Below are 26,497 nucleotides of genomic sequence, written 5' to 3' on the forward strand. Positions count from 1 at the left end.
GTCTTGTATCTAATAATCACTTTGGCATTTTTAAGTTGTCATTTCACCTCCTCCAAATCAACGTTTTTTGTTTGATTGATTTTTTTCCCCCCGTGTGTATTAAGGATCTACATTGAAGTACTCACTCACTTACGGTATGGTTTCAGAGCTGTGAGAACAGACTTGGCCACATTTTCTCTTCTTTTCAAAGAAATCTATGGAATTCCACCACAGTAGATGTAGAGAAGAAAAAAACATAGTCACTGGACAGACTAGCTTATGTCCTACTGTCCTCACAGCTGGTACATTAACAACAAGCACACAGCATGGGTGAGCATCAATGAACTCAGAAGTAACCCAGCCAATTGGATCCCAAATACACAAAACACCTTCCTAGGTCCTCTACTACAGATACTGTTCAGCTGAAAGAAAGCCACCAGCTTGAGTCAACTATCATAAAAAGCTTCCCACTGTAATACAGAGGGGGCATAGCATGATCTTGATACTAATAAATAGTTGGCTACCCACTCTACAGCAAGTATCTACATTCCAGGCCAAACAAGCTGTCAGAGGAGTTAAACATTGTTTCTACCTGATTTAAAAAAAAATAAAAAAAATAAAAACCTACACAAACTGACAAAGGGGAAAAGTCTAAAATGATAGCCTATCCAATTTGTCCACAGGTATGATCATAAAATGTTAGGAACCACTTGTCATTAAAATAACATGAACAAGAATACTCAGCACATTACAAAACAATTAAAACAAAGGTGTAGAATCAGCAAAATACAGTCTACACATGAACTGACAGGAGTTATGAAAATACTTCTACAGGCATTTTACGCCACAAGATGTGCCCTTCAGGGGTTCCTTGCCTTCCTTTCTGAAGCCACTTATCTCCCAAGAAACTCATACTGAGCTAAATGATAATCCTTAAGTCTTAAGCAAGAACTGCAAAGTACAAAAATCACAAACGTGGACCTCCTCTAATGAAAGAAAGAAATAGGGGGATAAGCTCATTTCTTTCTATTCCTAAAAAAATTTCTGGGCTGCATGGGTTTCTTGAATTCTCAACAGTGATCCTTAGTTTCTCACGTAAAGGTCTCCAGCTCCATACAGATGTTCAATGTTTCAATACATTGAAGTCACAAGAAAAGATACTGCCACTGGCAGTCAAACAACCCAACTTCTAACGGTCTTCAACATCTGTCACCTTACAGAAGACAGTAATCAGTGGAAAAATCTAACCACATGGCAGTGCATTCTTGCATATACATATCCCCTGTGTTCAGTCCTTCACCCACCAGAAGACAGAAAAATGACCCCACAGCATTTGTTGTCCCTTTGAATTTTCTTGGAAGTTCCCAAATAAAAAAAAAAAACCAAAAAACCAAACCCAAAAAACCCCCAAACCCACTGAAATTGTTATGTTTAGGTTTTTCCCTTTGTTAAAAGGTAGATTTCTGTTAACTAGTGCTTGAGTTTATTTTATAGTTACACAGTGTCCTGCAGGTACATTGTTTTGTTCTTTTGTTTTTGTTTTACCTTGTTAAAGCTGGTAACTGCCTCCAGAGAAGAGGTCCATTTGTTACAGAAAAATGCAGCACTGAGGAGATGGAGTAAACCTACTTTTTCAGAATTTTCAGATTTTTCTGTGTGGAAGATGACTCCCGCTCGTGTTTAATTTTATTAAAGAGGAAAACTACGCAAATATGAACTTAAAAGGGACAGTTTCAACATGTAAAAAAATACTTACTCTGTAAATAGTGCAAAACCATCAATACAAGACTATAGCTGCTTAAAGTACCACGACTGGCATCATTAATGTCATGAAAACTCGCCCACTTCTTAACAACAAGTACTAATGGACGAACTCGATTCTCAACTGCAAGTAAAATAAATGCATCTCAAAAAAAGCACATTTAACTAGACAGCAATCAATCAACATTTGTTCCTACTTGATCAACGTGATACTCTTGTATTCTAAGATTACATTTTGAAACCATTTTATGGAATTTACTTAGTTATTCTACAACTACTATCCATCTTATAAAAATCAGAAAAAAATATTTGCATTTGAAAACAGTCTTTTGAATAGTAAGATCCACAGACACATTACAAGGGGTATGCCAGGTAACTTGCAGATAAGACGAAACTGGATGCACCTGTTAATGTAGCAGCGTCACATTCTACTTTTAAGTTCTCTCCAGTTCATTGTACTAATTTTCCCTGAATTAACTTGCTGCCAGGACAGACCACACCTATTTTTTTTTTTATTTTATTTTTAATTTTTTTTTTTAATATTATTATTATTTAGCTTATATAAACTTTGAGGGCAGGGAAAAGAATTCTTCTGGTTGGAGGACACAGAGCTCATTCTTAAGTTTTCCTCAGGATTCATGAAAGCAGTAACCCCTGCATACAAACATTAATTTTAAATTTGCCTTGTCCTCAATAGCTTTTTATGTAGATGAGATGTTAGATACAACAACTCATTAAATCAAGACATAAGCTTTTCATGAGGAAAGACATAAATACAGTCACATTCCAGGTATGATCTTCTGAATTTCTGGGGAATATAGATAGACTTCTAATTAAGGTAGTAATGTGTTGTACGGAGATGTCACTCACCCCCACCTCCTAGGGACCTTGCAGCATACTTAATTCATTATTTGCAGATATGTGGAAGTAGATCACCAGCTCAGTCAACTGCCTTATAATGGCCTCACAATGCCTTATATGGTCTGGAGTATCTTTTCCAACCTGACAAACATTGTGCAAAGTTTTGTATTCTGCACATCACGACAGGAATATATCAATAGGTAATTACTTTATCTCGGACAAAAGACATCCTACAACAGCTCAAATTGGGGTAGTCTCACAATCTGTTCAAAGTGGTTCAGCACACATGCCCCTGTAAGTGGTACTCTTTCTCAGCATGAATGTCCTAGATCCAGAAGACCTCGCAGAAAAAAAACTCCTTACCACCAGTCACCTCATTCCTGACATTATTCACCAGTGGTTGAACTAAAAAAATATGACTATTAGTACACTAACTTTGAGATGCAGAAGAATTACTGTACAGACATCATATGAACATGCATTAACTGAAGTAGGATTTTTCCATGAGAGAAAAATGCAAATAGGCTCAAATTCCAAATGGGCCTCTTTTGTGTGTGTGTCACAGTAGACAAGATAACTTTTTAGTTGACCTTATTCTGAGATAAGGTTTTCTGTCTGCTAGTGCCTATAATTAGTATATAACAAAGTTAGTGTGCAACATGGCCAGTAAACTTTTCCTGCTACTCTTCCATCAGTCAGCAAGCTACCCCCTCAAGAAAATGCTCAGTAATGTCATTTGCTCAAAGGTCCAGCTTCCACTAATTGAAAAATACCTACCATCAATTGCTGATTTAATTGCAGACATGCCTCCTTAGGCAAACAACTGATAACAAAACAGCAGACTTCAGCTTCTAGCTCTGCTTAATCTACCTACGTTTTCTGTGGACATTCTGCTTCACTTTGCCATATGTGATATTTTCTACAGACCTATGCAACAACATAGAAGGGCTGATTTCAAAAAAGACACAAGAGCATCCACAGAAATATTTATGAGTATTTTTTTTTTTTTTATCATGCTCAGTAAGATAACCAGTGCTTTATTTGCCTGAGCATCTAATTTGTTCTAATGGAACAAAGAGGCCCATACATCTTCCACATGAGAGGTAATCTGATCTTTTTTTCTCCCGTGCATGGTGAAGGCCTTCAACCACAAATTTAAGTGAGCAGGGTAATACTTTTACTGCTATCCACCCTGTATGTAAAGAGACCCTCTGATAAAAGTTTCCATTTATTTTTGCTTGCCTCATGTCACCTGAGAGTTTTCTGGTCCAAAGAAGACAAGACAGAGTATGCTTGATATAGTTTGCCTATTTAAGAAGGTCTAGCACATTGAGGAGATAATCTTTTCCCTTAGCGACTAACTCACTCCTTGACCTCAAGAAAATAACAATATTTATCCTTCATCAGGAGACATAAAGTTAATTTTGCTGGCCTTCTAAAAGTGGGCACCAAGGCAGAACGGAAGAAAACTAGGACCCCTTCCACTGCTCTTTTCACATCTAGACTCTTGTCTGCCCTACAGTGATTTGCTGAGAGGAATAAGGGAAATCTGTGGCAGAAGTTAGGAACAACTATATCAACATTAGATTTGGTGAAATGACCCCTCACGTGTAGCCGTGAATGACAAAGATTATTTCCCTAACCTTTTTAAGCTCAGAAGGAAATCCTTCTCCAGGGATACACCTTCCTGGATGTATGAAGAAATTACAATTAATCAACTGATCCAGGACAAGTTGTAGACCCTAGTAACATGAATATGGAACACTGAAAATACTCTGACTGAAATATTAGTAAAAACTAACTAGTAAAGGTAACTTCTACTGATAACTTCCTACCCTAAACAGAAAGGAATTCCTGTATTCAAGAACTAAAGAAGGTGGTAAAGGAAAAACCTAATGGCCTAGAAAAATTAGCCTGAGGTCCACTCCTTATGTATTTATCTGCCAAATGACATTGTGATGCTAAGTAAGAAAACCTTAGTTTAGGAGTGTTGTTCTTATTACTTCCCCTTCAGAAGTCTGTTTCACAATCTCTCCCTAAAATGCAAACTCCTGAGGAGACACAAACCAGTTTTGTTCTGGGGTTAGTATAAAAACTGAAGCAGTATTTTGGATTTTTCAGGAAAAGACTCTGTAACAGCATGCAGACACAGCTAGCTATCAGCCACACATACCTATCAGTGGCTGTAAGGAAATAAAAGAAACTGGAGATTATACCACTAGATAATCATGGGTATAATGATCTCGTTATCTGCAGAATACTGAAGCAGCCCTTGTAGCAGATATGTGGACCTTAATAGGAAGAATCTTTGTTATCTTCTGAATATTACAATATTCAATTAAAAACATACCTAGCTGATATATCAGTTTTGTCCATATATTTAGAGTGAGCAACAAGAAGTTATGCAGCTTATCAGATAATTATATATATAATAACCTAATATATTCAACTGAATTTAATAGTTTATCAATACCAAAATACAAACTTAAAAACCAAAGTTTATAGAAATAAGAAAATAGATAAAAACTTACTGTATGCATAGGTTCTCAGAAGGAATGTATTTCTTATCCCTACAACACTGTTTACATTCAAGTCAAACTCCACACAGCTATTGGGGAGGAGAAAAGAAAAAGAATCAAGCATCATCGTATTCCATTTCAGAGTATTTATTACTTAGTGACAGAGGTGGAGACATGTAACTTTAAGATAATACTCCCGGAACTTTCTTCCAACAGAGTTTTGATGCTGTGATTTCTACTCTGGTTTTGTTTATAGTACTTCAATTGCTTGTAGACTTGATTTCCATTGTTATAAAAATGTAATTGTTGTTTTACATAGAGAATACACATAGATCCAAATTTAGACCTTAGGACAACTAAATATATCAAACATGTTTTGGATTTTTAACAAATCTTTCTCCTGACTAGACTTGCACTACATGATTTACTATGGACAACTTTTTATGCCAGGAAGGATTCTCTGAGGTTAGTTTAGGAAATCATGCTAACGAACTGAGAAAGAGAATTGGAAGAGGTCAAAAGGTAAGAATCTCTCTTCTGCAGTGATGGTCAGAGATAATCAGCACGCACTTTGAAATGAAAACTGTTTATTAGTAAACATTGCATGTTTTGTGGTAAAAAAGTTTTAATAACTGTTTCATGCTCTGAACAGCAAATTAAGAACAAGGCAACAAGCACTACCTGCTTTATTTATAACACACCCACCCCAAAGTTTTAATGTCATACTGTATGTAGAGCTTAACTACTCACAGTACTCAAGAAACTATATTAAATTCATAGTTAATAAGCTATAGCAACACCGTAACTTGCAACAAGAAGAGTCTATTATTGACAAAGTAGTAGCTATCTGCAATGTACAGCTATTTCCATTTTAGATATCTAAGTCTCATTCACATCCCATTCATTTGCCTGAATATTCCTTTGGATTTTCTTGAATTATTGTAAGGGGAACATGGACCGGGAATTTATTAAACTGGATAAAACACATTAATTTGATGCCTACAAAAGGTTTTTGACGTCATTAACTATGTTAAAATATTCTTTGCATCAAAAATGTTACGTATTTTTAAACCTGAATTAATATCAAGCATGACTCTTTAGATGCTTTAAGAGCATAGTGTATAATACCACAGGAAATAAACAAGCTTGAGCTACTGCTTGACAGTTGTAAAAATAAGCATAAACACTGGCGAGAATATTAGTTGTATGTGCAGATATAATAAGGAAATATGTCAGGCCACATGTGTAATTCCAATTAATCCCAGTTGACAAGATTACTATTTACCAGATGCTGATTAAGCAAGTTCTATTGCAGTTACTTTGTACTTTAATATGCATATTTAATAGACGTTGCAATTATGGCAAGTGAGAAAGGTTTTGTACTGTTGCGACTCAAATTCTACCAAAAGCACTAAAGGAGAGGAAAAGAGTCAACTGTACATGAAATGTAGCAGAAGAGGAAGCTTTTGCATCCTGTGTAGTACAGAAATCTTGTTAATTAATCAAAAGCTTGTCTGGTAGCAGAGCCAGCACTGGAATTACTTCCTGGGAAAGACTACCAAAAAAAAAGATAGTAAGTCTTTAAGTGCAGTGGATCTTCCCTTACTGTTACAGTGCTAAAAACCCCTTTAAGATGAAAAAGGAGAACAAACACAAACTGAATGCTTTCTCATTCACCAAATTGAAGTTAAATGTGAAATGGCAATTTTCAGGTATATATGGACCACTGGCAACACATTAGAATCCAGATGCAGAGATACCACCCATTGAATTCTACCCCCTCCTCCCACCAGCAAGGCATCAAGAAAACTGGCTTTCACAGGAAGCCTGTCATGTTTAGTTTCTGGGTTTGGCTAAAACAAGCTTAGTGCCCTGAGTACAGAATATCCAATCCATTTTTTAAGACCTCTGTGAAAAAATGAATGAGTGTGCACGTATATGTATGTGTGAGCCTACAAAAGACAGAGGCCAGTAAGAGACTGGAAAGAGACAGATGCTTAAATAAAAAGACAAAACATGGGTGGAGGTGACAGGTTACGTAAGAGAAAAATAACTGGAAAGAGAGAAAAAAAACAAACAAAAAACCCAACCCAAAGTCATGTCATTCCCCCGCCCTCCCTGCTCCCCTCTTCCAGAAAAACAACACAGGAAACCAGATGGTGAACAGTACTGGTTTTTTTTCTCCGAAAAATGTAATGGGCAGCTTCTAGTCTAAGAAGATTATACTTTGATTTAGTAGGAAATAAAGAATTCTTTAAATCCTGTCTGTAAGGTAGATGAGTATCATAACGGTTACTTTTTTTTGCAAGTGACTGTAGTTTGGACTATAAATGCCTACAAAAAGACTTCAGTCTTCTGACATAATCTCTTCCATACTTCAGGTTTCTTTTTAAAGTTTATTTTCCGATTTTAAATTGGAAAAAAATATTCTTGCTATAACACTGTGATTTATTCAATATTTGTACCAGGAATTTACAATTTAGTGTATCTATGAAAAGACTAGCATTGTTTTATGTAGCCAAGCCGTTTAACCCAAATTTTAGCTTGACAAGTTTAATACTTTCAGAAAGCATCTGAGAAACAACCTTCTGTACTTTAAGAGGAGAAAGTTACTAGGTAAAAATTATTCACATTTTTAAAAGGTAGGCAAGTATACAAAAGTAAATATGGGATTAAGTGTAAATGAAAAAAAAAAGTCTAACGCAAAAACCCTAACAAGTGTTATATAATCTCAGATGCATGAAAAGCTTAAATGTATGATATTTATTAGTTCAAATTGTAAATGTGACAGGTTCAGTTTTATCACAGCAGGGTTTCTGCCCTGATAAAGATATATTGTGATAAAAGCACATTGTGACATGCTTTTATAAAGGGAGGCCAGAGAAGCGGGCTTGTTTGTTTTTAAAAGACAGGGTTGCAAAATTTTAGACGCGTATAGGCAGGACAAGATAGTTAAATACAAGAAAGCTGTTCAAAGTCCTATTTACAAAGAATAGTCAAGCTATGTTATTACATGAAGGTGATACACATAAGTCTTACAAAATCTATGCCCCTGAATATAGAAAGATTAGAACACTACTCAGACTCCCAATCAATTTTAGTGCTTTGCACAGTTTTTTCCTCTGTCAGATACTTTTATCACACACAGTAAGAAATACGTTGCTCTGTGTCCTAGTACATCCCTCCTGATTATTCATTTTCATGTCTTCATAATGAAGATACAATGAATACAATAACATACAACACATCCACTTCTCTCCAATTACTTCCCCCTTCTAAAAAAAGAGTTGTAAAATTAGTACCTAACTAATTAGGTACTAACTAATTAGTTCTAACATAGAACATGTAATAATTCTGTTAAACACAGAATACCTCCCTAGAAGACAGCAGAATATACTCTTCTAAAATGAACAAAGATTTTTTTAATCAAGAAAACGTCATCACAAGAAACTTAAGTTTGTTTTAGTGTTGTCTGTATAGTGTAAACGCTGTGAATTAGTCCTTAAGTAGCTCAATAGTTATGTTTGCACAGCAAGCAAAATTATCTTTCACAACAGTTTTCTTTCCACCATTGTTTTTCTGTCATGAACCATTTGTCAGCCGGCATTCACTATGTACAAATAATTAATAGAAATACATGACGTACTGCTACTAATTTACATCACAGAAACTAAACAGCATCTAACAACCACAAGAGGAGTTTCAGGCCATCAAGGAAGTAAGCTGACTGCCACTGCACGCTAGCTGTGTAAATTTGTAATACAACTATAGTACAACACAAATAAACAATGCATTACTTCAGTGGGACTACTCACATGGACAGTACATATATAGAGTACTTTCCTGTGTCAGAGTCTAAAAAATGATGTTGAACAGAATACTTGCCTGACTTTATCCCTGAACTTCACTATTGGCACTTTTGCTCGAATCAGCTGAGGTCGCTCAATGTAGCTTGCTGAAAGGGAGAAAAACATGCAATTAAGTTTCATGTAAGATGCTGATCTTAAAATAAGATCCTAAAGTGGACTCACATTGACTGATTTGTGGCAAATAGTAGTTTATTAAATTTAGCAAAAATATTCTCAGAAGGGTTGTGCTAAACTAAGTAAACTTCAGCAACTGCAGCAAAAATACAATCTAGGAAAGTGTGTAGAAAAAAATGCACTAAACATTAAATAAAAAAATTAGTGAAAGATTTTTCTGTGGGAAGTATATTCAAGAAATTTGAACATAAGGAATACAGTTCTACAATGCTTTCACTGAGCAATACTTGTAATAGAAATTCTGAGTAGTTATAGTTAAGGTTCAAAAAAAGGGGAACAAGAACATATCCATACACGATGGCCAGACACTTAAGTCCAGCACTACATTGTAGCAACAGGCCTGTGATCAACTGCATACTTTTTAATAGTGTCTAGTTTGCTTACAGTTGAAATTATGCATTTTACTGATCAAGAAGTATTAACATAACTGTATCTTCACTATGCACTGATTATGCTTAAAACTTCCTTTAAAAACTGTTTATTTGATTGATAAAGTGCATATCAAGAAATACATTTCCTATCGAATTGTTACTGAAAACAGGACAACACTTTTCAAAGATGTGATAAGCTTTATTTGCCTTTTTCTTTAATGGTGATAGGACATGCAATAAATATACAATCACAGGACTGCACCTCAGATGATTATTCACACAGTATAGACACACAGGCTCAATGCCAGACCATCCGAATGCAAACGTACTAAGCTCTGCCAGACTCACACAGTGCCACTAAATGCACCTTTGCACTCAGCTCCCCAAAACTGTTGCATCAGTCATATTATCTGTGATCTCTCTATTCTTGATGATATCTCAGGCTATGTTTAGTAGTTGCCCACGATCCTGAATGAGAAACTGGCCCAATAAAGTAGTGGAAAACAGAAAAGCAAAGCAGAGCCCGTAGGTTACGTGATACGAATTTGGGCAAAAAGCACAATTTTAGTAATTTCTTCTGTTGCAAAATCTAGAACCACTTGAATTTGCCTATATGTAACATCATATATTCTCCCCTTGCTTCTATAAATTAACCTCAAATTAGCATCAATAAGTATGACAAAGCTATAAGTAATACAGACTGAAAATAACCTTAAACAAAAGCTGATCTTCACCTTTTTTGGGGGAAAAAAAAAAAAGAGGTATTTCTATCAGTTTGGATAGCAGCCTTGATTAAACAGTGACATCTTCATTGCATTTGGATGACAACTTCAGGTTTGGTAAAATCCTACTGTGCAATATTCAATTAAAACAAATTTTACTTTTTTTTTTGAGACTTTCTCAAAGTGTTTAATGGATACGCATGTTAAGACAGATTTGATCTGAGGTAATCCTTTATCTGCATTTGAATCCATTGTATGATCCTAAGCAACACACAGACTGGCACTCAAAAAAGAGATAATCTTATTAACTTACCAATTTTAAAGGAAGAATCTTACGGAACTCCAATCCACGTTCACTGAACATACAATCTGGTAAAACTTACATAAGTGTCCCCAATTTCTAGCTGCACCTGCAGACACATCCAAGCATGCCTCCTCCCACATCTCAGAACATTCTTAAAGCAAAGCTATAAAACATGTAGACCTTTCTGTCTCCTTTCCTTTCACTACCAAATTTAAGACAAAGATGCCCAACGCATTAGCACATGATAGACAATGGTAAGTATCTATCTGCATGCCACAGCAATTCAACTTTCCTCACTGTGACCTCTCTCAAGTGCCTTCAGAAGTTAACTGAACTTCCACTTCCAAACACATCCTTGTCTGCAAATGCCTCCCAACACTCGATGGATGCTTGTGCACAGATTAGTTCGCTAAGGAAAAAAAAATAATCCCAAAACATAATCCTAATCTATTTACCAGGGTGAAACAAAGCAAAGAGGATATCAGAAGTCAGTAACTTGCTGCCTGTACCCTCCTTCTTGGCTCACACCGATGGCACTGTTAGCAGAATCTCTGTTGTACATTAGATTGTCATATGTACAAGGGAAGAAACAGTCACAAACACAGGATGTGGAATTCTGAAATACATACAGGCTGAGTAAATGCCTTAATAAACTGACCACCTGATCTTGAAGCTATAACCTGAGGGGCCAAAATACATAAAGAATTCCACATAGCTGCTCCAAAGTTTTGGGCATGTCTATGAAAAAAAACCTACAAATGCCACTTCAGCTGTAGTGAAAAAGAATATAACCACTTCAAAGAAGACTAAGCACTGTTTCATAAATAACTAATCTGAAAATCTGCATGAATAAAACAGCTTAAGTCTCTCGTTTCTTTTACAGAATAAAAGATTAAGCAATCGTACAAAATATTAATCTAAACATGGTATATGCCAAAAAGACCTTTGGCATCCTGCATATGTAGCCTGATCTCATTGATAGGGTTATACTATAGAAAGAGAAACTGGACGACACAGAAATCTGAATCCAGAGTCATGAAGAATCTAGGATGGTACAACTCGGCACAGTATGAATTAATTGTTGATGTTTGGAATTCACTCACCCACCTGTGTAGTCCTTCAAGGTCATTCATTTGAGTTCAAGTTCCCTTGCTTCTCCTAGCTGTTGCACGTTCCCCACTAGACAACCATTAGGCGGATTCCACTCTGATATCCTAGTCTCAACACTACTGCACCTCTTTGTATAAATAAGAGAAAATGAACTCTTTGTTATTTATTCAAATAGTAAACACCAGTCAACCCATTACTGCTAAGTTGATTGTCAAATGAATCCTGCCTAGATGAATCTGAAAAGAGTAATCAATTTGACATTTACTCTCTGTGGTTTGGATTTTACTCTCTTCAGTATGTTGTAACAGTTATCACCCCAAATTCATGTTTCACATTACTAAAAGACATTGGGTTGAGCATACAGTTCTTTGAATGTTAGCCAATATTGTAAAAAATAGATAAGTGCAGGTATCTGAACAAGTAAGTCGAAAAGTTACATATATTCTGCTACTCTTTGAAACAGAAGATAAATTACTGCTATCCTTACATCTCTCCACTCTAGGAGAACCACAATACATACCTTTAAGACTAACACATCCCACAAAAAAAGTGAAGCTTCTTCCTACTTTACTCTGTGACTAGACTATGCAAAAAAGAATGCATCTTTATTTCAGTTAGTGTTCTAGATGCAGAATGACAACACAGAAAAGCCTCTGCTCTACGACTTAAGATGTGATGGGCTGTAATTCCTTTCTCACACTTGTTACCTTTTGCAAGCCTGAAACTGAAATAAACTGGAGCTTAGATAAATTTTGAATCCATTTCCCAAACCTCCTAGAAAGAAACACTAATCTAACAATCAGTTAACTGTACATAAAGGATAAAAGAAATGGCACTTAAAGTTCTGAAGATGATTTACCTAAAAGAAAGACAAATTGTGAAAGAGACTGATCTAATCTGCACTTGGAATCCTTCCTAATTTATCAATCAATCATGGAATTAAGGTGAAATAAGCAGAGAATCACCCTCTTCTTACGGCTCTTATTTTGGAATGTACAGGAACACCACAGAGTGCAAGAACAAAGAGGAAGTTGTTAGGAGAGGCACAGCTAGAAAAATCTCCCAAGTTTCTGAACTGAAATGATCTGGAAAAAGGTTAAAAAAAGCTCTAGAACATTACCTACACCACAAATCTCCTTATTTCTTTTTGTCCTCTAACTCTTTCATAAAACCAGCCCAAGAACTTCGTTTTAAATAACATCTTATCTTTTCTCCCCCTTCTTGTTTCTCTTACATCTTGGCACATACTTCATTAGTTTTCTTGTTTGGCCCAAACTATGTTTATTTCCATTGTCTTGTGTGAAGCAAGGAATAATGACAGCTCACACACTTGTGAACATGCTGCAGTCTTTCTTCTACAGAAGAAAGAAGGAAGGAAATACTTAGCTAGTATTGTCAAAGAGGGATTACCTTAAGATTACAGGATAGCATTATATGTATTAAGTGGACAGCACGAAACTTAAAAATAATGATCAGAAGAAGGTTCATACCTTTTAGGTTGTTAAAAAGCACATGCAATAAAATACAGAATACTGTTGGAATGAAATTGCAGTTCTTAAAGAAGCTTGGTACAGACAAATCTCACACTTTCTTGTACACAGCAGCAGCATACATGCACCGCTAACCCTTTAAAAGTTGCAAATTTAGAATTCTGGTTCAAGTTGAAGTAATAACTCCAAAAAATTACAATTCCTGTAGGCTTTTTCTTTAAATGTATGTATTTATAGATCCCATCCTTGATGATTAAGAGGCAGCTGACTTCTGAAGACAGTAGAAGGTAGGAAATCACTTAAAAAACTGCAGTTCTATTAAAGAATAACTTAGCAGCCAGTCTGGAGCTGACAATGAACAGCCATTTCTACACACATCAACCTGACTCCACAGACCTGCAGGAGTGCCAGCAGGACACCACTGAAGTGCATACTGCTAAGATCACTTCCCCAGAGGTGAAAAAAAAGCATATTAATCTATCAGCTTCTGTAGTCTAGCCTGGGGGAAACCCGTCCCTGCCCCCAACCAAAACCAACCCACAAGCTATTTTGAAGTTATGGATGACAGCAATTATATTTGCTTAAATAAGCTTTAATCAAAATAACAGGGCAACCCCCGTTTCAGAAGTACCAAACATCAGTGTAGTTGAGCTACAGTTTGTAAATGAACTAAATCCAAATGGAAAGACCCATATGGCAAAACTGTTTCATTTTGAATCAGGTGAACATTTTCAAACAACTTCTATCAGTTCTATCTGCAGAACATCCATATACAGGCACAAGGACAGGTGGGTAGGTATAGGAATTCATGTCCATAGCGATGTTAAGATTATGAAGAGGCGATCTAAGAGGTCTACATATGACAACTAAGAGAGTCTGACAGGAGCGGTAATATCAGCAGTGTTTTGTCCTGCCTCATCTTCCAAAGAATATTTTCATTAAATGAAGCTGACCAAAGGCACTTGCAAGATAACAAAGAATTAGGAAAGCATCAAAAATGAGCAATGGCACAAAAAAACCCCTTCAGGGATCGCTCCCACATGACCATCATGTCTTTCTGATACTTGTATTACCTGGCAAACAAACTTGATTTTGTCTAAAGCTCTGTCACAGAACTCAACCTCTTGAAAAAAGAAGAGGGTGATAGTTTATTTACATGCTCCCTTTCTGATCCCTAAAAACACAACTATTTTATCACTGTGCTTCTCAGAAAGCACTGGAACAACATGCATCCTAGGTAAACCCAGACTAAGTTCTGGACTCCTTATGCAAACATCAATATACAATAGTAATAAGCCATTAAGTATCAGATGCTTATTCTGCAATGGATCTCTCAAGTCTCTCTTCAAGTAAGCTGTTGAAATCTGGGTATGCACACTTGACAATAAAGACACTTTGAAGTCTGCTTTTCAATTTATGGTTTGTTCCTTTTACCATTGCAGGATTGTTCAGAACAGCAATATAAGGAGTGGCATCACAGAATATATCGCAATATAAGGAGTGGCATCACAGAATATATCACAAATCTGAGAAGTAGGGAGCCACAGTCATTGATATCAATAAATGACAGGGTCTTTTATAATACAAAGGATGGTACAAAAGCCTCTTTGAAGTAGGAGGCTTTCACGTTTAAGTCAAGAACTGCCCATGTGAATTCTTCAACTGAAGGTTGTTGTGTTTAAAAGACTTAAAAGAACTATAAATTGACCTATATGTGCTGGTAGTGTCAACATTTAATATTTTCTTCACTAGCCACCTAAGTTAATTATTTCACTGGTAGCAAGGCCCTACCCCCCCCTCCCCCCCCCACGCAAAAATAAATTCTACAGTCTACTGTGAGTGACATGTTATTTTACAAATTCTTAGAGGAATTTGTGCCAGGAAGGCACTGTAATGTCAAAGAGTAGTAAGAGTTCACTAACAGAGGTTTCCCAAACAGATACCTACTTTTTCACCACCCCCCAATTATGGTCTACAATTCAAAAGTCATTTTAGATGCTACCCGTTCTTGAAGTCCACTAGTTTGTAAGGCAACCGTTATGTTTTTCTAATTACTATCCATCAGCACCAATATAAGTAACATTACTAAATAGTTATAGCTTTTCTCCACACAGTACTGTGATTAGAAGCTAGACGAGATGCAATTACATTAATTAGTTACAACTGTGCATCTAGAATTGCTAATAATCTTACCACCTCACTGTAGCCGGAACTTACAAAGTTTAGTACTGAAGAGTTTTTGGACTAAGCTGAGTATATGCCTTGCTTCAGTCTTCTGATTTACCTGAAATATGGTATTACAATTAAAGAAATCATTTAGATGTTACAAATAAGCATGCTTTATTTTTCAAATAAAATTAATTCTCAGAATAAGACACGACCATGTATATCAACACATTCCACAGTGTACATATACATTTAGTGCGGCAACAGGCAGATAGAACAATTAATATTCAATATGCAAAGTAACTATCAGACATTCACAAATCATAGAACTTGATGAAAACCTAGCCCCACTTATACAAAAATGTCCTTACCTTGATGCCTCAATTCTTTCAAAATTATGCTCTATTTAGATTTCTTTTTGTTACATCTTTTCTCTCAACCTAAATTCCACTCATAAACATTTTCTCTCACCAAAAAAAGATATTTTGCATATCAAATTCCTTCTTATGCCTGCTCACTAAAATTAGTGGCTATTAATCCAAATAATGGAATAAAAAAATTGTAGTTATTAAAAGTTTTTCCTGCATCTAAAATGAGTTAGAGTTCTCTAAACAATTTTCTTCAGGGTTCTAGGCAATTTACTTCTCTGTTTTGTTGTGCTTTTTTCACTTACGGCATGAAGGTAATGCTTATTTTTTGAATGTTTTGTTGGGTTAAAGGGTTTATAGGGTTAAATTCATATTTGCAATGCTATTGGGCCCACATTTCATAGCTATTTTGAGTGCAAAAATACATTATTAAATCAAAAGGATTTGATCATTTGTGTCTCCTTTTAGAATTCAGCCTTATAAAAGCACATACGTTTTAAAAACAGACTTTGTTTAAACTACGTAGTTTTAAATTACTTACTGGTTCTTCTTTAACCACCAGGCACAAATCACCATCACTGCTGCGAGTGCCAAATCCATTCAGTGATGACCCAACCAAAAAGAGTCTGCTTTCTGTAACAGAAGAATCACAGAATAAAACCTGATGTGACATATCATAGTTTAAGAGGAAGGAAGAACTGCAAACCTGATTCAAACTTATATTAAGTAATCAAATTCAAAACATACGTGGAAAAATTCGCTGAATTTCTCTCTGGAGTTCTTTTCTGCAGAGTTCTTTTCTGTTCAAATCACAGGTCTGTTGCTGACATGCTTGAAACAACTCCAAAACCTGCTGACTTAACTTGACACACACATTCAAAAAGCAAAGATACAGAGAAGTGAATATTCTTTCCTGACAGAAATGCAATTACATGAAACACAGAAGACTGCATTAAAAAGAAAATCCAGCATCATTTCACATGATCTGTTTCATTGTCTAGAGTTTTACCACACCTGAATTCATATTGAACAACTCCCTGGAAGAAATTTCTGCAAAGTTTTAAATTTAAAATTGTTCTATCTGTTATAAAATCTCTCTCCACAGAAAATCATTTTTGTCTCATCAGTATCTGCAGCCTTTCAGGGAATAAGCAGTGAAAGACCAGAGATATCTTCACCTGACTTCAACATCAACAGTTTGCCTACCAGTAACAGGGAGAAAAATAAATGTTAAAACTGATTTAACTTTCTTTTTTTATCCCACACAAACTATTAAAGGAGTAGTCAGATCTTTGGTGGAAAGAGGTATTAACTGTTTCTCTTTCACAACATTGTATGCTATAATCAACAGGCATATTTACACTAAAAAAATCTTCTGTCGTGTTGGTGCAGATAAAGTACGAAGACTGATTAGCCACGCTGTTTTTTTTTTAATTAAAAAAGAACAAAAACCACAGTTCCAACTCCACTGTCCACCTAAAGAAGACATCCTCTTCTATATTCCAGAACAGCTAGGGCAGTAACTTTTATCTCCTTCTGAAGGGAGGCAGAGGACATATTTACAGGCCCAATACTGTATTTATTCAGAATGGGCTTCTCTCACATTACTAGGCTGGGGTTTTTTTCCATCAGGATTCTCCCCACCCCCCAATCCTGTGAGAAATGGACCATCCCTCCAATTTCTACTTCCTGGAACAGACATGTAGGTTTCCTCACATTAGTATGGAAACCAAACAACACAAGCAAACACCACCCCTACCCGCCAAAAATGCTCCAAACACACACAAAGAGGCTATATAAGACCATAGTGGCAGCTACATTTATTGATATTCTAACAATGAGCTAATGACAGCTCAGCAATAGAGACCCCATGACACTGTCAAAGAACCTTGCAGAAATTTCTGTGGTCTCCCACAGCACCGTTGGACCCTGGTTACCCAGAAGGCAGATGTAAAGCACAGGCATAGACAGATATTACCTTATCTTTGGCCACAGGGAGCGTGGTTTCTATAGGGTCTGGAAACAAAGTATCTTGCAATGTAAGGTGCATGTAAGGTGCATGGAACAGTGGAGACTGAATTGATCCTGGGAAGGAGTATCTACGTTCTTCTGGTAAAGGCACTGCTTGGTTAACTACAGCTGTTTCAGAATGCTGTGTATGAAACCGCTGCCGTTTGACATCACGTGGAACACTTGGTTCACTTAGTCTCCTAAAAAGAAAAAAAAAATTAAAAAAAAAAAAAAGAGACAGTAATTCCTCTAGTTTGCAAGCTCCAACCTATGATTAAAAGACAGTTGCTACAAAGTACAAAAACCAATGCTTAATTATGTGACTATTTCACTAAAGGCAAGTATTCTAACAGAACTAAAGGCATGCCCATCCTAGATATTAGGTGAAATAAACTGGAATGGGAAAAGAAAACACACAACTGCAAAAGTGCAGCTACCCTTGAAGTGAATTGATGCAACTGCTTTACAAGAGTGTCTGTATTAACCAATTGAAACCTAAATGGCAAGTTCAGTTAAGCAGGACAGCTCGGAGAGCTGGTCATACTATTTTGGTGACAACATACTTTTTTTTTTTATTTTTAAAGATACGTACAGACTATGTAAGGGTACTTTTCTGTTAAATCGATGTAAGTGCAGTGACAAGTTTTGTGAGTTCTGAACACCCAGTGATGAATAAAATAAATTCAGTAGTGGGGAGGGGAGAAAAAGAAACTTATCACAGTAGCCATTCAAAATGTAGCATTTGTCTATGTCTTAGATTGTACAGACAGTAAACTCTAATCTGGGCAAAAAAGAAACACTATTCATTTGACAAATCAAACTAATGATTGTATTAAGCTACACAGGTCATAAACCTTATGCCTCATTTTTAAACACCAGTCTGTATCTCCTCATTAAGTCATTTGTAACAGTAATTCAAATATATTTGAAGAGATACAGTGATCTTACAGACAGCCCCTTGGCATCTGAACTCTTCAGAAAGAAAAAATTGTACTGAAAGCTGACCAGTGGTTGAATACTGTGGTCCATTCACAATAAAGAATAAGAGAGGACATTCATGCTGTGTTTATACATCAAGTATTGCATAAAGTTAACCAGTATGGGGGTACTCACATTTTTTAATTAAAAAGCATGAAATCAAATGTTCATACATATCAATGAATTAACTATTAATAAAACTACAGTCATTTCTTGTAGTCAGAAAAGCTGGCATCACAGTAGTTTGGGGACCTGGACAGATAGTATTATTAATAATAAAAATTCAACTGAAGAGACCTCAAGTCATCATTTCAGTTTTCAAGTCTGAGAGAAGTTCTGATAACATTACCTACCCACAATCTTAAAGAAACTCGTAATATAACATTAAGTCAAAACACAATGCCGTTTCAGACTATTTTGACTGAGAAGAACTTGCATGAACTCATGTTCAGCAAAAATACCTTAAGAAGAGTCGACTCAAGATCTAAGGATTAACTAGTTGATGCAAATCTCCTAACACAGCATAGCTTTCCAGAAACCACACTGGTCAAGAGGAAAACATGCGCGCAGCATGAAACCAGGAACTTCTTTAGTTCATGTGATAGTTATATACTCAACTATAAATCAATACAATATATTTAATTGTACTTATTTTCTCTTCTGTTAAATCTGGAAGAGAAATAGCATACAGGAAATAGCTTTGAAGAGAGATTACATAAAGCTTCCTCCCTATCAACCGATTCACAGAATTATTACAAACACATATCAACCACTATTTCTGAACTGATAAGGAGAAGAGATTTTTTTCTAGAATGTTAAAAGAAAATAAAACCATATATTCATCTGAAATTCCTCTTCCTGATGTAACTAAAGTAACAAAGGAAGTTATATAAATGCAAGTAAGTTTAGTTTTTTGAAAAGCAGAAAAACTACGTGTCCATAAAATTCCTCTTGAAAAAAAGAACTTACATATGCTTGAATTTAGCACTTTGTATTTGAAAAATGATGCATCTCATGATTAAGAACATCAGGAGAAATAGCTAGTGTGTCATCAGAAAAACATCACAATTCCCATAAAACATTGAGGGTGCAGTCTTACTCAACTTAACAAATTAACAGGAAGAGAACAATCAATTTATTGACCCAAACCCTCTTATAGTCAAGCACACAGACTACAGTCTATTAGAGCATTAAAATAAAACACATTAAGTCACAGTTCTGTAAGGCTACAGCTGTCGGAAGAGAAAAACTACACATACTAAATCACATATGAGTACTAAAATTCTCAAAAGCAGGTACATAAATGCTTTAAATAGCCATGACATGGCCTGTTTCATCAAAAAACATTTTATTCAGTATTCTTTCAATTTCTAACAAAATTCAAGTTGCACAAGAAATTGATACTAGACAAGCTTCACCATGGGTGCATTACAACCAGTATTAATCACACACACAGAAAGAACTTACTTTCTTCCTCGGAATGATGTGGGGGCATCAGACTTATCTACTGGACTGCCATTTCTGTAAGTCGTTGGTTGTGGTGTAACAGCTGGAATAGTTGCAAGGTTCCCACTCAAAAGAGCCCTGGAAAGACCACAGTCCATAACTGTTATTCATATGATAACTAAGATGCTTTTTATGAGTTGGTAGTTTTTCTTAAGTGAATATAAAACTCAGCAAGTCCTGTCATTTTTTTCTTAGAAGCAATACATCTGTCTTTTCTATCCAAAATGAAGAGATAGTTCAGTATATAATCTATTTTTTAATGAAAAATAGAAGATGGTCATTCTTCACAGGACATGTGTAAGAAGAGGTTAGCAAACAAATTAACTTAAGGTACTGTTAAATTTAGGACCCTACAGAAAACTACAGTGTCTTCAAATCTAGCCTCAAGAATAAATGTTTCTTCCCCTTCTCATCTCCTCCCTGTTTTCCCCAGTAAACACATACAATTGAAGATCTTTAAAACTGAGCCATGGAATATTACCTCTAATCAGTGCAATGGCACCTCATGCATTATGCACAATGCAGAGGAGCATTAAAACTTGCAGATCACCAACAGAAATGATAGACCTCTGTTTTATACACGACACCTTCCCATTTTTTAAAGTTTAATGCAGTTTAATGTTAAAACCGGTGAAAAACATTCTCCATGAACAGAAACACGTCTTTCAAAAGACTATTAACTCTCCTTTTCAACCCACTATCAAACCTTACTGTACTTACGCTGCATTCTGAAAATTAAACTGAGCATCAATAATTTGCTGGTGAGAGAGAAGAGTAGGTGGTATATTTAGAGAAAACTTATTGAAGAAATTACTCCGTTGTTGATGTTTTGGAGGGAAGGGTGGACGACCCAAGTTGGAGGAATTTGGGAACATGCTCCTTTCTACTTGAAGTGAACATGTATCCTTTTACCTGCATTAAAAAAAAAAAAAGAAAAAGAAATCGAAACTAGGCAACAAGAAATACTAGTTACCTTTTAAACTCTTGGTTTAAAAATTCAAATAATCTAGAATATATTTCCAGAAATTGCTTAAATAATTGTGATTGTGGGCTAGTTTTATCTCCTTTCAGGGCAACACACTAAATAAAATTACTATATACTCTTAAGTTTCACAATTATTACTTACTTTATTTATGTCTAAAAGTGAATTCTTATATGCTCCTCTATTTTAAGTTTAACTTTAGAAAATTTATACAACACAAAACATAAGAGTTTTCATCTCAAGGAAAAGTAACATATTACAATGAAAAATGTTTCTTATTTCAAACATTCCACCATGAGGTTCACAATACATGGGAAGAAATACTTGACTGCATCATAAGAACATGAAGATGCAGCTGATCATGAACTGTACGTAAAATTAATTTTTCTTTTCATGACATGATATACAAAGAAGCAGCCAAATTATGACAGAAGTTGGAAAGTAATCTACTCATGCTTTAAGAATATCATATATATAGTGTTATTTTATGTTTGTGCTTACTGAATGGACTCTGTGATAGAAAAATGTAGGTATTTATCTTTTAAATTTAAAATTGATTCTGGCACAATGGACAGCTCTTTGATCTTGGATCATTATATGCACTACACATGAGCAGAAAGGTTGGATGAAAAAGAAAATCTTTGCCTCTACAATAGGTTAAACTGTGTATCACATCCATTTTGCAAATAATCAGTATTTAACCTTAAGGTCAACTTACATGTTTGGAAACAATAAAAGTCCAGACTTTACATTGGAAAAAACATATCAGAAGATTTTTAAAACCAGTTATCAGTACTGTACATATATCTTAGCTACAGTGAAAACCTGACATTATTTTCAAATTTCTTCATGTCTTTTTTACTTCAGTCTTAAATTAAGAACCCTGAAACAAAGAAGATGTGTCACTGACAAACACAGTTGTACATGATTGATCTCAATACTCTGCATATGAATATTTATCCAATTAGTGCAATACGGGGATTCATAGAATCGTTTAGGTTGGAAAAGACCGTTTAGGTCATCAAGTCCAACCGTTAACCTAACACTGCTAAGTCCACCCCTAAACCATGTCCATAAGCACCTCATCCACATGTCTTTTAAACACCTTCAGTGATGGTGACTCCACCACCTCCCTGGGCAGCCTGTTCCAATGTCTGACAACCCTTTCAGTGAAGAAGTTTTTCCTAATACACCATCTAAACCTCCCCTGGTGCAACTCGAGGCCATTTCCTCTTGTCCTGTCGCTAGTCACTTGGGAGAAAAGACCAACTGCCATCCCTCTGCAACCTCCTTTCAGGTAATTGTAAAGAGCGCTAAGGTCTCCCCTGAGCCTCCTCTTCTCCAGGCTAAACAACCCCAGCTCTCTCAACTGCTCCTCATAAGGGTTGTGCTCCAGACCCCTCACCAGCTTCGTCAAATTCAAATACAAGAGGAAGAAGTTTTTTCAAACAACTTTAACTAGAACATTTAGAAGTCATAAGAGCAATGGTAGTATTTCCCTAATTATTACACAAAAACCTTTTTATCCACCCAATGCTTCAGTAATACAACTGGAAAAAGTGTTGCTAGATCCATGCCCCACCATGGAAATGCTATCACCACACAGTAGTCTAACTTCGGAATAAAACTGAAGTATCAGGTTTAGGTTCTCTTATTTACCAAACTAAAAAAAAAGAAAATTAAATATATAAAATTGTATTAACAGTTACATTAATAGGCATTCTCTCATACACTGAAATAAAATCAGTTATTCCTAACGTTACTGTAGTAAAGTCTGTAGCAAGGTCTCACTTTTACCACAGCCTTGAAGTCTTCTTTCACTTATCACTATGGACTGTTGTCATATTTTAACCGCCTCAGACAGCTCTGACTGTCACTGCAGGCTGCATTAGCATGGAACATAGGCAAATAATACCACGGAGTTTATTTGCTCAGGTTTGACTTTGTTCCTTACTTCCTGGAGTAAGGAACTTACTTCCTGTGGGTGACAACCCACTCTAGTGAAAACCTGGTACTACCTACATGGACATTGTTGGACTAGCTCCAAGAAAAAGCTGTCAAGATTAATACTTTCACATTTTTTTCCTCTCTCTCTCTTTTTTTTTTTTGGGGGGGGGGGGGCAGGGCACACAGGTGAGGGGAAGTATTATGTATTACTGAAAGCTATTTTGGGGATGTTTACTTTCATTTCTGCTGCAGGAACAAAACCAAATTGCGTGACAAGAAAGTCACCTAACAGTTATATTTAATCTGAATGATAGATGTTTATGTGCCGTCTAAACTTTTCCATTTCTAGTACAGACAGGCGATGTAACAACTGTTAACACAACTCATTCATCTCTAAGCAGCCCTGGCACTCTTAGCATCACACACAGGATACATAAGCGGTTTATGGATATAATTCATCAGTAACAGAACCATGTGTTCGAATTCAAGATTGAGTTGCAAAAGTAACACGTTCTTTTTAGTCTTTGAAGTCGTAAATACCAGAAAGAGATGTTGTAAATACCAGAAAGGAAAACAATGACGGAGTTACCTTTCTGAAACTAAACAGTGTAGTAACAGTGCTGTCTCACAGTAGCTAGAACGGCATTTACAGTGACTTTCAGTAGATATTACCTTGGCAGAATTGCCAGGCTCTCCAAAACAAGTTTCATAATAGTTACCATTCAGATACACTTGTCCCAGTGGGCACTTTTTCCAAATAAGCGTGGATTTTCGGGGGAAGCACACAGGTACACTTCCCGTATATGCAAGCCCAACGGCACACGCCGCTCCCACGGCGACCGGAGCCCCGCCAGCCCCCCACCTCAGAGCCTGGCGGCCCAGCAGGAGGCGGCAGCGGCCACCCTCCAACCCCTCGGGCCCCGATCCCCCCCCCGGCGCATCTCCCCACAGCAAGAGGGGACCCTCACACCCCGCCGGGAGACTCACGCCAGGTCTAGGCGGGGGCAGGTGGGGCGGACCCGCAGGCGGCACAGAGCAGCCCCCTCGCCCGCAGTCTCCCCGCGGCGGCACAGGCCGGAAGCGGACAACAGCTCCTCCAGCTGAGCGCTGCCCTCTCACCCGGATGCAGAGACGCCGACAGGAAGTGACCGTTCCGCCCAACTCTCGCGCTGCTGCTTCCCCGCCGTGCGCCGGGCCTCCCTCCCCCTAGAGGCACGGCAAGGCGCATGCGTAGAGGCGGCCCTGTGGCGGCGAGGGCGCCGGGCAATGGGTTGGGTGGACGTTACCGGCGGCCGGCCGGGCAGGGCGGCCGCCTCACCGGCAGGCTGGTGGCGTGCGCGCCGGCCCTCCCGCCCTCCCCACCCCCCCAGCCCCGGGCAGCTGCCTGCCGAGGTGCTGGCGGTGTGGAGAGGCACTGGGCGGCGCAGTGCGCTGCGAGGACGGCGCGGGGCGGGTAGTGGCCTGCGGGTAGTGGCCTGCAGCCGCCCCGTTCCTGCGCCGCTCTGTCAGGTTGGGGCGTACCAGCTTGGCCCTCCTGCTGGGGCTGCAACAGCATCACATCCCGGTAGAGGCGGAAACCAAAAGCCCGGCCTCGCGGCCAGCCTCTTCTCTGTCCCCTGCTGTTACGGTTCGCAAGTGGCTTGTCTGGCAAACACCTGGCGGCCGTTCTGTGCTGACGAAGGAGCAAAAGGCAGAGGTTACAGCTCACAGTGCTCCACTGACAAGCAGTTCTGCCTAAGGCCAAAAGGTAGAAACAACGGTGCAGGTATTTTGTTTTCTGAAGTTACTGACCAATTGTAACTGAACTACTGTTCAGAAGTGTGTCAAAAAGATGATTTAAGTTAATACGTTAGGATTTGGCTACCAGAGATTGTAGGTGTGCTGGCATAAATCTGAAGTCAAGAATGGGCTAAAATGATTGCTCCCTGAAGGATCAAGAATTCAGAAGACATGAACCAAATCAAGACTCGATTCCTTCCTATGGAGAAGGACAATTACCTTAAGTGAACTCTTGGCATTGAGTAGGTACCAAAACAATGAGTTTGTGCACACACAGAGACACTGTTGAAGCTTCCATCTTTGAGAGGGAAGGGGTAAGCTGAGGGCTTGCTCAACTGAGAGCTTCTTGCTTGAGGGCTTGCTCAGCTGAGAGCAGGCCACACGTAGAGTTGTCATGGCTTAAGGCTCTGGCCACTCGTAGATAGACTTAATGGATAAGAAAGAGACAAAGCGCGGCGGCCCAGGTGAAGTGGGGCTGCAGATGGACTGGGAAGGGAAGATTTGGGCTGCAAAAAGAATCCTTCCTTCCAGACTTTTTCATCTTGCCTGTGGCTTGGGGTCCTTGTATTATACAAGGGTCAGCCCATGGCTATGGTTAGCATTACATTTATGAGAGACAAACCTTAGGGGCTTATATTGAGTGAAGCTGCAAAGGTAGTGCCAAAAGAAATCTTAGCTACAAAGAAATTTCCCTTAACAATGCGTTATTTTTGCCATTATTATGTTATTATTTATTTTTATCTATCTGAGGTCTTAGGTTAAGGCTCAGCACACGCCTTGGGTTAAGGCTAGGGTTTGAGTTCAGAGAGAGACAAAGCCTAGGGGTCTAGGTGGAGTGGGACCACAGAGAAGCTGCCAAGGCTGGAGAAAGTGGGTTCTGGGCAGTTTTAGGGATGGAGGAGAGACAGTGCCTTGGGGTCTAGTTGTGGTGCATCTGCAAAGAGGCTGCCTAGGGATGGTTTGGTCTGCAGGAGAATTACCCTTGAAAACTTTCATCATGGCTATGTTTGGGTTTAGCTGGGGTTAAGGCCCTGGGCACATTCAGGGTGAGGAGAGAGACATTTCCCAGGCATCTAGCTGAGGTGGGGCTGCTGAGGGAAGGTCTGGGCTGCAGAAGGAATTCTCTGGGGACCTTCTTATCTGGGTCACGTTTGGGGCTGTCCAGTGTTAAAGCTCTATGCACTTCTAGCATTAAGATTTGAAGAGAGACAAAGCCTAGGGATCTAGATGAAGCGGGGCTGCAGACAGGCTGCCAAGGGAAGATGTGGGCTGCCAAACCAGTTCTCTCCTGAGAACTTTTTCATCTGTGCCATGGTTTGGGTTTTCTGGGCTTAAGGGCTACCTGGCCACTTCTAGGGTTAGGATTAGAAGAGACACAAAGCTGAAGGGTCCTGTTGTGATGGGGCTACAAAAGGGCTACCAAGGGCAGATTTGTGCATCACAGAGAATGCTCCCCTGAGAGCTTTTCCATCTTGGCCATGGTTTGGGGTCTTTGGCTAAGGTCAGCCCACAGTTAAGATTAGGGATAGGGTAAGGGAATTGGTTTATAAATGTTACATAGTCCCGGCGTGAGTTGTTTGAGGGGCAGGTGTTGGTGAGG

The 26,497-nt window shown here is 37.9% G+C and overlaps 1 protein-coding gene across 1 annotated transcript in view; it reads right to left on the minus strand.

The window, feature by feature from the left end:
• The window catches only part of TENT2 (terminal nucleotidyltransferase 2), a 47,135-nt gene extending 22,984 nt beyond the window's left edge, over positions 1-24,151 (minus strand). Inside the window, exons 1-10 of the mRNA XM_059833284.1 lie at positions 24,106-24,151; positions 20,909-21,100; positions 20,150-20,266; positions 17,673-17,904; positions 16,442-16,556; positions 16,236-16,327; positions 15,378-15,444; positions 9,006-9,075; positions 5,133-5,209; positions 1,736-1,864 (exon numbers count right to left, since the gene is read on the minus strand). Of these exons, the coding sequence (XP_059689267.1) occupies positions 1,736-1,864; positions 5,133-5,209; positions 9,006-9,075; positions 15,378-15,444; positions 16,236-16,327; positions 16,442-16,556; positions 17,673-17,904; positions 20,150-20,266; positions 20,909-21,063 (1,054 nt within the window). The 5' untranslated portion in view covers positions 21,064-21,100; positions 24,106-24,151. The remainder of the gene's footprint in view (positions 1-1,735; positions 1,865-5,132; positions 5,210-9,005; positions 9,076-15,377; positions 15,445-16,235; positions 16,328-16,441; positions 16,557-17,672; positions 17,905-20,149; positions 20,267-20,908; positions 21,101-24,105) is intronic.
• Positions 24,152-26,497: the final 2,346 nt, after the last annotated feature.

This window comes from Gavia stellata, chromosome Z (assembly GCF_030936135.1).
Source record: "Gavia stellata isolate bGavSte3 chromosome Z, bGavSte3.hap2, whole genome shotgun sequence".
NCBI classification, from domain to species: Eukaryota; Metazoa; Chordata; class Aves; order Gaviiformes; family Gaviidae; genus Gavia; species Gavia stellata.